The sequence below is a fragment of the Halyomorpha halys genome, unplaced genomic scaffold, assembly GCF_000696795.3.
Source record: "Halyomorpha halys isolate HHAL.00 unplaced genomic scaffold, Hhal_1.1 Scaffold52.1, whole genome shotgun sequence".
NCBI classification, from domain to species: Eukaryota; Metazoa; Arthropoda; class Insecta; order Hemiptera; family Pentatomidae; genus Halyomorpha; species Halyomorpha halys.
This window is the reverse complement of record NW_027104988.1, coordinates 945,522-959,390: the sequence shown is the minus strand read 5'-3', so window position 1 is coordinate 959,390 and position 13,869 is coordinate 945,522. Positions and strand designations below refer to the sequence as shown.

General features: G+C 34.0%; 1 protein-coding gene across 1 annotated transcript in view; it reads left to right on the top strand.

Annotated features, from left to right (window-relative positions):
• The first annotated feature begins 1,402 nt into the window (after window positions 1-1,402).
• LOC106691773 (tribbles homolog 2) overlaps window positions 1,403-13,869 on the top strand; it is a 26,341-nt gene continuing 13,874 nt past the window's right edge. The window contains exons 1-3 of the mRNA XM_014437665.2: window positions 1,403-1,548; window positions 1,796-2,257; window positions 8,493-8,782. Of these exons, the coding sequence (XP_014293151.1) occupies window positions 2,003-2,257; window positions 8,493-8,782 (545 nt within the window). The 5' untranslated portion in view covers window positions 1,403-1,548; window positions 1,796-2,002. The remainder of the gene's footprint in view (window positions 1,549-1,795; window positions 2,258-8,492; window positions 8,783-13,869) is intronic.

The window sequence follows — 13,869 nt, the reverse complement described above, 5'->3', positions numbered from 1 at the left end:
ATAATTAAATTAATTACTATTAATAACATATGTGTAATGTAAAATGTACTATACAAAATTTAATGATATTAAATAACCGTTAATTACATATATAGATGAAATTACATTTGCTCATTTCATAACACACAAACTAATTGTAGTCACTCATATTCTCTTCGTTACATTTAAATCATCACATGCCTAAGAGAAATTGTTTTCCAATATAAGTTACAAAATTAATATTGAAATTTTAAAAAAGGTTTACTATATATATTACTCTAAAATTATTATTATATTATACTTGTTTACCCTACATGGTAATCAAATGTTACATTAGTGATTAATTAATAACCATACAATTAAAATTCTCAAAAAAAATTTTAAAAAGTTTTTTTTGTTGCGTGCGTCTTATCATAACTTTTTGCTTACCTCACCTGCAATTATTTCTCAGGGACGGATTCACCGTGGGAAACCCTGTACACATGGTGGCATTTATATTTATTGTTATTTGTTAACAAATATAATAAGGTTTTTCTACAATTTGTAGAAAATATTTGTAAAAATCGCTTCATAACGTAAGATTTTTGTTTTTATTAAAATACCAACTTTTATTCCTTAAAAAATGTATGGAGTAATTTTTATTAAGGTACAAACATCAGATTATGAAAAGTTTGTTTAATAAACAATGCACGCAGAATATTAATCTTAAAAATAAAATAAAATGTTTCTGAATACATATACAATAATTTTTGAAATCAAGAATTTTACTTTAATTTATATAATTGTAAAACTATAAATGTACTTAAAGAAAAATAAAATGATTAATCATTGAAGATGACAAGTGGTTGAAGAATCAGAAAAGTAACGATGACAAATACTTTTTTTAATATTAAAATGAATCATCAGTTTTCATAGCTAACAATCATTATACTTTCGATTAATTATTCATTAGCTACCCATGGAGAAAGAAAATTTTTAGTGTTTTTTAAGTAATATCTTCGTTTTTATTTTATTTTTTGATTCTCTAGTTTTCCTAGAGGTAATATCTGGAAATCTAGTGGTTGATTCATAACCGTAAGATACTGTTATATTATGATGTACTTTTGGAAGATATATTCATTTTAAAATTGCGGTAGTCAGCACTACCCAAGACATTTGAAATATCATTAAGTCCATGAGAATCGAAATAGAGAACCATACAATCAATGCTTTATTGTGCTGGTTTCTCCAAGATATCCTGGTTCTCAACTGTTCTACATTCAACCCGGAGACTAAGACGAGCCGGTGGGAGAAAGGGAGAGATAGGAGAAAGGAGAAAAGTTATCAGGATGTGGGAGCAGACGTTGGAGATATGGAAGGCGTGGAGTAGGAAGTGGAGGAGTGGGGGAAGGCAGGGGTCGGGTGGAGGGGAGGCGGTTACCGGCTCAGTTCGTTGTAAGATGGCTTCAGGATTGGTTCAGTCTTGTGTTGTGTTTTGTTTCTGAGGGGGCACCAGGCCTTTGTATCAGAATCCAGTCTTTCTATCCATACACAGGAAAGATTACCTTTCAGGAACAACCCACAAAACAAGTAGGTATTTTTTTTTTAGAAGTGTGGAGGGAATATTATGTTTTCCTAATTTTTTTTTTATACTTCCATTTTTTTAAATAATTAATTTATAATTTTAATTAAATTAAATTAAATTTACAATTCTAAAAGTTTTTTTTTTCACTTATGGAAGATCGAGCCTAGTGACTGCGGTAAATCAATAGGTCGACGCAGACGCGCGCGATCTCCCTATTCTTGTTGCTAACCCTTCGCCTCTCTTTGTCCTCAGGTACTCGTCGGAGAAGGGAGAGGAAGCCCTGTGTGCAGTGGGGGAGTTGTGTTTGTAATCGTTATTTTTCGAGTTTTGTGTGCGTGCATAACCATTATAAAAGAACATAAGGAAAAAATATTTATCCGCGGAAGTTATATATATTTTTTTCGTCAAGTCGAAAGTGGAATTTCAATAAGCGGTGTGCAGTTTTATTTGTGATATCCAATGATGCAAGTGGAACGGCGAGATGAAGTAGTTCGGGAGGACCTGCTGAAGAAGCCGGCTGCGGCACGGGAGGTTCCTGACGACGGGCCGAGCAGCCCGGGAGCCGTCCAGCCGCCGTGGACCGTCGAAGAGCAACGACAAGTTCCTCCCTCGGTGTACCAACTGGCCAACAGGTACATCCTACTTGACCCTCAGGAAGGATGTCCACTTTATACTTGTATAGACATCACAACCGAGAAGGAGATGGTTTGCAGGGTGAGTAGCCATTTATACATATTTTATTATTATTTTTATTAAGTGAAAAGGGAAAGAATTTAGAAGGTATTCAGGAATTCTTTGTTATTTAGAATTCACACCCCCCATTAAAATTATTTACTTCTCAAATCGCGGTAGATTTCAGGTAATAAACAAAAACTAACTCATGAATAATGTATAATCACATCTTCTTTCTTTATTCATTTAGTTAATCTTTGATTTAGTATTCTCCCATTACTCTCAAAACATCTATAATTATTTGTTCGGATAAAATCAGTAACCTTTGTACGGTCTTAGACCCCGCAAGTTTATCTCAATATAAACAGTCTTAATTCCTTATTCCAGAGATAAAATAAAGATATCCCATATTTTTGAAATTCGTACTCTTAACTTCCATTTGTTTTCTTTGTGAAGACGCGTCTCTTCTGTGTTCAGGAAACGGGCGCTAACAAAGTGTCCAGTTTCTTTGTTCGGTCCCATCCTGTATCCCTTCTTATATGTTTCATTTTTGTTATATTATTTTTTCTTGCAGTTGGCATGTTGTTTTCCAACCATTGCATTTGATTTAGTTTATTAATTTTTTCCAATATTACTATCCACCCCCGAACCTGAGTGATAAGGTCATTATCAGTTAATGGTGGGAGGAAAGGCCGCAAGGTGGCTCGCTAAGTCCTTGGCCCTCCCAGCTCACTTCTCTCAATACCATTTCCCCCTTATACTTGCCATTAACATACTTGCAAATGCTTTTTTTTTTTTAATAGATCTTGTTATGTTCTCGGCACATAATGAGCCTTAGCATTCAAGAGAATGCTACCTTGAAAAACTGTGCAACACTCCTTTATGATGACGCAAAACACATTTCACTTAAACTATACATAATTATTTTTTTAAATATATTCGTTTTAGTGATATTTAATAATTAGGATATTACTTAAAATTACTCGAAAATATTTGTCAATTCTCTTTGACGTCATTATATCTGAGAAAGCAATTAGAGCAGATATTTCATCAGTTTCTATTGATTTTTATGCTTAGTATTTGCATTCTGAAACGATAAATTATTGGTCAAATCTATTGTTTCCATAAGTATAAGATTAATTAGTACTTATTTTATATCCATTGTTGGATCAAATCTATGATATTTAATATTATAGTCTATGTCGTCTGCTAGCATAAATTTTTTATTAGGTTCTTTAAGTTACTAAGCTTCATTGTGGTAATTAGAAATTAATTTAATAATTTTTTTTTTTTAGTTATGCTTATATTTATAAATGAGGCAATAGCTGGAAAAAGGGCATTCCCAGTCAAATCCCCTTATTGTGGAAAAGCATTTTTAGAATACCAGATATTAATTTTATTATTTAGTAAAATTTCTAAGCTATCATAATTGTTACTAGTAGCTCATACATTGGTATATCATTTACAAACCTCTAAAGGTTTTCGGGTAGACTCCCTTTTCCAACTACCGCCTCTATTGTATGCACATGTTTTAAATATTTACCCATTATATTTAATTTTCTTATGATGTATGGAATTTTCTGTTATGATTGTTTTATACAGCTTGAATATCTGTCATTTGTTATTTATTATTTTATGTATTTATTATTTAGCTGTATTAAGCTAAAGTATAACATCTTGCAGAGAGGTGCATACAGACCCTTGAATGGATGCCAGACCTGCAGAGGGCAATGATGCCTCTTGCACTTCTTATCAGTTTCTTATCTCCCGACGCCAGTTTATTCCTGTATGCTTTCTCTATTCTCCGAAGCTGATATCTAACTATTCCTCGAGACTGACCGGCGACGTGTCACAAAAAATTCCGGAGTGTGGGAATAACGTTTGTAAAGAAAAAAAAACCTTCCCAGGAAATCCGGGCATAATTGATCGTTTGTTACACTTGATTTGAAATTCTCTTGAGAAATATTGGCCGTATTCATTTTCTTATTGGCGATCTTTGTCAGATTGTTTTAAATTAAAAAATGAAAGGCGTGTGTTAGAAAACATCCATACTTTCCCAAGGATATAGCGAGTTCTTTGTTCGAGTTGGGGCAGTAGGTGGCCATGACTTTTCAAAAATGACAACCACTTATTAAGGTCCAGATTGTTGATATAATGCTCTTTGTTAATTTATTCATTCCCATTGTTGTTAACAAGTTAATTATTTAATGTTTATTCAATAACAGTATATTTATGTATCGAATCACTTTTTTTTTTCATGTTCCGCACACTCTCGTGGTATTTCCTTCCCTGTAACGTGATATCCCAAACGTTGACCCTGTGTAAGATAAGACCTCCGCCTAGGCTCTAATGAACAGCGTTGCGAAACAGATTCCTATGCGTCGCGCCTACAGCGCTCTAGTGCCAACGATCCGCCGGCCATCCTGATGAGAATATCGGGCGTCCGCCCACAGTGTATTTCCACATTCGCGAGAAGGCAGCGGGGAGAAGAATTGGGATCTAAAATTGTTATAAATACTCACGGAAAAAGGCGTATTTTGAGCTATGTCGAAAGCTCCCCGAGACATTACCACACCTCAAGTAGATCAGTGTGTTCGCTTGGTCGCTTTGTGCTTTTCGAAATGCTATTAATTGATTTACGAAAATTAGTTTTCGAGTTATATATTTAAACAAATTTTTGTTTAAAACCTTTACTTAATGTAAATAAAAAATAGAAATGGATCTTTAAAAAATAATCTGCTATTTGATTTTTAAATGAGTAGAACATTGAGTTTAAAGTGCTAATATAGTAATATTAATAAACTTTTTAACAAGAAAAAACCTGAATTTAAATTTTATTTTCATAAGTTTTGAGGATTTGGATATTTATATAGTTAGTACGTGGGGAAATTTACATTTTGGTAATCTATTTACGAATTATAGAGTGAAGCTCCTAATAATTTGTATTACTATTATATTCATTCTTGTGTAATTTTATCACTTTGTTTGGCTATGATCAGTAATATTTTATTTGAAGGAACTTTGGAAACCACTGCCCTTTCCTAAGACTGAACAATTACATTGTTGACAAAGTAATATGTAAACTATGTGTACCCTTTTTCGGTTAAGACAAAAGGTCCCTCAAGTGGACAGGCTCTTTTGCAAGGGAGGTTTGCCAAATGTGTTTTTGTAACCACGAAGGAGGATGAGGAGGAGGGAGGGGACCTGCAGACGTCCTTGGTTGAGGTCAGTTACTCCTCTGCGCCAACAAAGGGTTCGTCCGCACAACCGGATCTGTATCCCTCTCGATGTATCGATCATTTTCGATTATATTAACTATCGACTCGTAGGGACTGTCCTTCGCCCGCAAAACCAGGACAGGGTTCGCTTGCCCAATGTCGGCCGCTGCTATTTCAGTTGATTTCAAGAGCGCTGCCTCAAGGCATGTGTTACATCTATACTCTCGTCATTATGAAATTATCTTTTCTATTACTGCAGTATTACTTTTATTTACGTTTTCTTTCAAAAGAATGTTCTTGTTAGAACTCTTTCTCAATCCACCAATCAGAAACCTGCTGTTTATTTAATTGCCATAAAAATATATTTTTCATTACTATTTTTTCCCTTAGCCTTCCCTTGTTTTTTAATTAAATTAAAAGGTCTATAGTCATGATGATAAGATAAAATAAAAAAAACTTTTCCGGTATGATTTATACGAGATTCTATTTTTGACTCTCATCATCTTATGAAATACTATTAAAATGCTAAAAAAAAAATATTTTTAATTTTTACTTTTACAAAACTTTAGTGAGCAGAAAGAAAAAAAATTGAATATTATTTTGGAAGATTGTTTTATTTATATAAATTAATAATTTCATGGTTGACTCTATTTTAACATATCCTTCACAGGTTTCATTTTGTGTATTAATATATTTGATATATTATAGATATTAGATATTATAAATAAATAATTCATTAAAAAAAAAGTTCGATTACGTAAAATAAATTCTTGTAACTAATAAATCGTAGCGCTATCTTTATATGAACGTATTAAATAACAGTATTGTTGCAATTAAAACAAAGATTACATGTAGCGCTTATCATCGCTCATAATATATAATCCTTTAGAGGAAAAGTTTATCTTTTTTTTTTAATAGTAACTGTTAAATTATCTTCCACATTTTTAATGATTTATGTGTTTTATTATATTTAAATATTTTCGAAGAAAAAAAATTGATCTTTGTAGTGCTTAATTCATACAAACTATATAAAGAAGTATTACAAAAACAATAATAAAAAAAAAAATGTACTGTAAGAGCTTCGAAGGAGTGTCTACCACGTGTAATGTTATTTCATTTCTTTCTCTGCAGGATCCTACGTCATAACGTTTTAATGAACTTGTTCAGATTTATCATTTCATGTCCCTACAAAATTATTTCTTTAATAGTTATTTACTTTTTTATTGTTGTAAAGAAAAATTTTCATTGCACGATTTGTATTTAATTTTTCTGAAGTTTTAAAAGATAACAGTTATAATATTTTGCTTATGCGTTCCCATAGTGTTTCATTGAAGTATGAATCAAATTGACACAGTATGGAAATGTGATGAAACCTGTGTTGAAATTAGCTGCTATAGTAGCCGAAGCCCTTGGCAGAGATATTGAAGGACATACACTCTGTCCATTAATTTGTTTTTAGTAGCTTCTCGTTTAAAGAATTTTCCAAATGAATTTACGCCATTTCTCACTGGGACAATCGGTAGGGGAAAAAATAAATAAATAAAACGTGAACAGATTTCATAGTATCAGCTCATTCTGGCCACATCCCTGAAAAAGTGTAGAAAGATAGTAGCAATTACTTTTGAGAAATAGCCGTTTCACATCTCTTGTGCGAAACTACTGCCATCTGTTATGTAAGACATAACATTCTCTTCAACCCGATCTATTTTTTTTCTCCCTTGTTACAAATCCAAACTTTTCCCATCCTTTTCTGGAATAAAACATAAATGGTTTCGTTCGGATTTTTTGTATTTTATATATTTTTTTCTTTTATTTAACGACAAAAACCTGTACCACAACAGCCCATGATGGTTCTTCAGCTATGAAAAACGGCCTTGCAGACTTTACTATCGAAAGTTAACTGCTTATTTCTAAATGTTGTAAAATATTAATAAATTTTGTCATTCATTGGCTAGTGAAAGAACCTTTGTATACTTAGTGATGATTTATTGTTTGGACAGGGCTATGAACATTTTATTAAGCAAGAAAATACGTTTTTACTTAATGCTTTCATGTTCTGATGGCATTAATCCGATCGCAATTCATACAGTGTTCAATGATCTAGATCTATGTAGACTTTTAATACGAGGATGTGCTCTCGTTTGCTTTACTTTTCCAAACCGTGCTAATCCACTAAAGCTCCATCTCTTTTTTACATGAAAAAAAAATGAAATGAATGATAAGAATAAAGTCCACTTCGTAAGCGGCCTTATCTTGTTGTGAATGATGCGCTATGAAGGAATTATTTATGGTCTTTTTTTTCCTTTCAGTTTTTCCTCTCGGTTTTATCATCGTCATATTGATTGCCCAACACCGCCCATCATTATCTCTTCTGGGACTGTTTTTCGTCTGGCCTGTAAGCCTGGTATATGTGTATTATCTTTTATCGTGTTAGTTATTTGAAAACTTCCTCAGAATTGTCGTCGCCTATTGACATCGTTATCTGTGTTAATTCCATCAGATATTTATTGTTTAATTAAAGCTAATCGCTTTTAATATTATAAAAATTCATTGTCAATAAATCAATTAGTTACTTTTCTTAAAATAATAGAAAAAAATTGTTGTTTTCCCTCTTAATTATTTTTAGGCATACGAACTCCGTGTAATATCTCCAAAAGGAATTCACGGGGTAAAAAGAACCCTATTGGCTTTCACAATTAGCCTTCTATGTAACACTTTTCCTCTGATTCTGAAAAAGAAATTCTTAAGGTAGTATGCTAACTCATGATTTTTCGGTAGCAGATCTAGCCAGAGTTATGTTAATATATTTTCACTTTAATCAAAACGTCTCTTAACTAACTAGTCCCTAGCCAAAACTATCATTCCTAGGCTCTTACGTGAATCGAGTAGTGTCATTGTTTGTTATCTGTGAGAGTCAGGTTAGTTTAGCATGACGAATGGTAGTTAAGCATGAAAGGATTTTTAACACAATATTATTAAATCATTCTTCTATGTTAAGTATATATTCTTTGGAATATCCTTGTACGAGTTCTGATCGGCTAGGTTTCCTTTGATAACAGGTGGTTGGCAGAGATTGCACGGGACTCGTCTCAGCCCAACTTAGGCTGGACGGCCATCCACGGATCAACCCACTCCACGAAGTAGTTCTCGGAGAGGAGTACATGTACCTAGTTTTCCCCGGATCCTCTGGAGACCTCCACTCGCACGTGAGGTCGAGGAAGAGGTTGAGGGAGACGGAAGCGAGGCGGCTCTTCCGGCAAGTAGCGGAAGCGGTCGCTGCCTGCCATGAGAGGGGCGTAGTCTTAAGAGATCTCAAGCTGAGGAAGTTCGTCTTCTCTGATTCTTCCAGGTGAGTCCATGCTTCATTTATTATTTTATTTAGTTGTTCTAATCGGGATTAACGCCCGTAGTTATGTAGGTATACTTTTATAATTTAAGTAAAAATCTTGTAGAACACAGTTGTTATTTGATAAAAATTATAATAAAAGTAGAATCTTTTAACATAAATTACTAGTGGTTAGCTTTGTTTTCAGTCTTACTATAGAAAAAATATAGATTATTTTATACTACTTAGCTCTAAACACATCTTGTCATACATGAAAATCTCTTTTACAAAAAAAAAATATATATATAAAAAGTTACCTTGTTTGTATGAACTAAAAAAGATATTATTCATATGTCACTATAACATTCAAAACATCATTTCAGGACCAAATTACGCGAAATAGGTTATTGAATGTTAAGGACACAAAAAATTCATTACAATTATAGTGGATCTCTGTATTTTTAATTGTTTGCTTTTGCAGTTGCTGTTGGCATTGATACAATTGACAAAAGAAACAAATATTTACAAAATAAAATTGCCCAATAATATGCCTAAAATGTCATTGCAAAGAAAGAGATTGGTTTATTTGCGTATAATTTGTTTCTCTTAAATAACAAAGTAAAAAATGGAAATCGTCCCTGAATCGTCCACCCCCTTGACAGAAACAAAATATTTCCTCTTAAATCGTGCCTTGTTTTTAAGATAGTACCTGCAGAATAGTGGTTGGGAAAAGTATCTCTAAACTAAATGAATTTAAATAATTAACTAGACCTTTAAATTGTAGTTAGAAACTAGTAATGCACAAGGTTGTGGAAAAGAGAAAAACATGAGAAGGATGCGGTGATTACATTGCAACACACCAAACTAAGAAATTAAGGTATTTATCTTGAGGAAGGTCAACTCATTGTGTTCCTCCTATCCGTTTCTTTCGCTTCATAAAGTTGAGAATCAATTTCTTTGTTAGCAGTCAAAAAATTAGAGAAAAAATTAAATAAAAACTAGAAAAATAAATTGCGCCTCAATTGGACAAATGCAGCGTTCCATTGGTGGAGCGTACCATTTCGTCCTGTGTTTTTTAACTTATATAACATAAAATTATGCAATAATCCACGTCAGGCTTAGTCAACCTCCCGTGTCAATCGGAATCGCTTCTGGTTTTTATAACCAACACTCTTGTCAACTCATGTTTCAAGTAACACTACTTATCAGTTGTGCTCATGTTTTGGTGTTGGTCTTTTGGTCCCTGATGGCAGTCAGGTCTTTGTTTCAAATTTACAATTTTTTTTCTTTACTCAAAAATATTACATTTCATTCCCAAACGTTTATGTTTTCAATATTGTTGGTTCGCTTTGTGCAACACTTGCTATCTCTGGCAAGATTATTGTTTACTCATTCCTGGGCGGTTACCCGGTTAACTACTTTGGTCCGTGCTCTCTATGCTATTGGTGGGTCGAGATTATGAAGAGGAAAGATAGAGCATGGGAGAACCATCAGCTTATCGGTGTCCACATCCTGCCTCTTGTGAAAGAGGACAGCGCATCAAGGTCGGGGAGAAGATAACCCTATCTCCTCTGGCTTCTTGTGCTCTATACATAACCTTAATGAACTCCTTATATTTCTTAATATCTCCTAGACTAATTAATTGCTGTAAAATTCAACTATTTACATTCCACCATTGCAAAAGCAATATTTTTTTAGTTGCTAATCTACTTAACATCGTGTAGAATAATTTATTTTTTTCAAATCTGGGACTTCTAAGAATAGTTGTAGCTACCAGTAATGAATCGTTTTCCAGCCGGTGTTGCTGTAGCTTTGCAAGGCAGCCGTTTAAAAGGTAAGATATTGCGGGACAGTTTGTAACAAGAGTACGCAAGAGACGGGAGGTCGCAAGAGATTTGTCAAGAGAGAGGATGTGTTGCTATAGCGCCCACTGACGCAAACCTTTAGGAATTTACATTCTTCGCTCATTTAACCCGTTGGATTGGTCTATTTCTTATCAGCTGATTAACAATATTTACTAAAATGCCACGGCGGACGCAATATTGCATTAGGCGTGTGCAACTATCCTTATTCGGAATGGCGTTTCCTCCTTCGGGTACTGAGCTATTGCACATGGTTGCATTTACTGTAGCATGTCTAGAATTTTTTTTTTATGACGGTTTCTATTGTTTTATAGCTGTAACAGAGCTCTTTTAGCCTTCGTTTCAGCATTTTATATTTACGATCGTCTTTGGGAATAGCAATTGATAAGGTTTTATGGCAATGTTGCAATACCGCTCAAGTTATTAGTTTCTTTTTTAATTTGATTATAGTGTTGGTTTTTCTTGTTCTAACTATATTAGAAATTTACTTTTTCGCTCTCATAAGATTTTATTTAAAAATATATTTTTGAAGATTTCTAGTCTAATCTAAAGTCATGTATCTTTACTTTATAAGCTAATCAGTTTTATAAAGAATTTCTGCCTTCTATCACCACATTGTCTTATTACAAAAAACCTGAATGATAATCTTAACTGCGCTTTAGGGACCACTGACAAGTGACTAAGATTGACCTGGATTACTCTTCATAGTTTAATTAAATCTAATTAATTTAATACTATTCAAATTTTAACAGACTTTCCAATCCAGGAGAAGTAATAAATAACAAATCAGTGCCTATTTAAAAATATGTATATATTAGACATTGATTCATTTATTTTTTCCGGTTTTCATTTCGAAAAACTTATTTGTTACTTCCTAGGATTCCAAAAGTATAAAAAAATGTAAAGTTTGTAGGCTTTATTTGATTACTCCATCATTTATAAAGTGCTCCTGAAAATTGATTTTATAATTTTTGCAATAAGTTAGTGGTAGGGATAACATAATACGAGTATTGTTTAATTCAACTTTTTATTTAGAAATCAACAGGAGAATGTTTCTCCCCATTCAGCTTACTTCAGGATATAAAATCTATTTCAAGCTATCATTGCCGTTTGCCTGACACTTTAGGATATTACACGATGAGGAATCCAGTTCAGTGAACTCGGTGCTGCATGTTGGCTTTGCCATCATACATAGCTATTTCTTAAACTATTTCACGAACGACTTCCTGAAGATCACACGGGCGGCCGTAGGTCACGTTGTAAAGGATCAGAGCGAACGACAAGGAAGGGAGCGGCCATGCAACTGATGTGAACAACTGATGTAGCAAGGCTCGAGGAGTTGCCTCACGTAGTGTTGCAACGCCAGCGAAGGTCCCCGCCTGCTCCAATGATGAAACCCATCCTTACCTAAAACTATTACCATTCTCGCACCCCATCTCATCAATACTACCATCCATCCTCCCACGTGATGTCCACCTCGTCATTGGCTACTCGCGGAGGATTATATCCTAATATAATAATAATGTTTTCCTAGTCTAACTGAATATGACATTAATTCGATTCTCCTTCGCCCTCAATAGAAAATAAAAGTAAATGTATTCTTGAGTGTATTATTATTGAATTTCATTATCGTTACGTCGAAGAATCCTTACCCATTACGAAAGGGTACAAAGTGTAACACATTTTTGATCTTAATTGAATAAATACAATTCTTCATTCGGACTAGACGCAGTTGCAGACACTTGTGCTATTATCACCCGATATTAATTACTATTTTTTAATTATCTCATAGATATGAAATTTGTTTTTCTAGTTAGATTTCGAAATCATTAATGGTATATACGTAAGAGTTTATTTGCTCACTCGACAAATATTCTTTATAGGTTATGTTAATCTAAGGAGGTAGGTTTGGGGGTCGTTAACGGCTACCCAACAGGTGCCAGTTCCGTTTATGCCACCGGAGATGAAGTTGACCGGTCTGCCCGGTCTTCCTTCGTAATGGAATTAATTGTTTCTTTCAATATTAATATGGTATAGAATACCTCTTTTAATATTCAGTCATACAGAAACCAACTTCTGTATTGCTTCAAAGTAATATTAGATTATTACTCAAGTAATTTCCAAGTCTTTTTGATATTATTTGTGAGTGCGAACCGTTAAAGGAATTTTTCGAAAATGAAATATTCTTTGCATATTTTTACCCAAAGCAGCGAAGACAGTTACGCAATGTGAAATTATATGTTACCTCAATTCACAATATTTCCAAGTTCGTTTTATATCATTTTAATTCTTGTAAAGTTCTGCTTCCAATTTAGCGTGTTCGGAATTCATTAATAGGTTTAAAACTAAAGTAAATACAATTTATACAAAATGGCAATGTCCAAGGTTGAAGTGGTGATGGTAGCTCAAAGTCCCTGCGCCTACTGCTTGGAAAAACGGGCTTGCAAGAATTGCAAGGTATCGATGACACATTATGTAAATATAAGTACCTAATTGAAGTAATAGCTTTGTGCTGATTGAAACGATTTGTAAATTCGTTGGGCTGGTTAAAGAATTAATAGGAAGCCTCTCAACTCAGAGTTGTTAGAGATGGTATTGGTTAATATAGGATTTGATGGAGTGGAGGAAGGTATTTAGTTAAAGATTGTTGGTATTATTTGTGTCTTTCATTATTTCTATCCAATAAACCTCTTTTATGTTACTATAAATGCCTGTTTAATTTCTTGTCAAGGGAACTATACAATATGGGAATTTTATTAGGTTGAGGTTAAATTGAGACGGAGCCTGCCGAGCATACCCGACCAGTTCAAACGTCACTTTTCAGTTTTGAAATCGATCTTGACCTATTTGTTGATCTTACGACTCCTGACGTTCTCCACCGAATGCTGATAAACTACTAAAAACAGGGGCCGCCGTTGATCCTATTACCGAAGAGTCGACCAGGAAGCGATCACCACCTTTAGGCGGAGGATGGCTCTTCCCCAGCCTTGCCGGAAGACCCTGAGGTTGGGAAGTCGAGGGGAGGCCAAGGGCGCGTTGCCGATCTGGGACAAGGCTCCCAAGTCTTAGCCATTGTCCTAACCCCGCCAAGTTTACGCAAACCGATTGCGAGTCTTTGGCTTGTAATTGCTCCTCTCTCTTTTTTTTCTAAAGGTTTTAGGTTTTCAATGATACCTTCCAATGAGCGATTGTACGGCTACAGGCTCTATTGTCTTCCCCAAAGCTTTGAGAATTATACATAAATCAAAA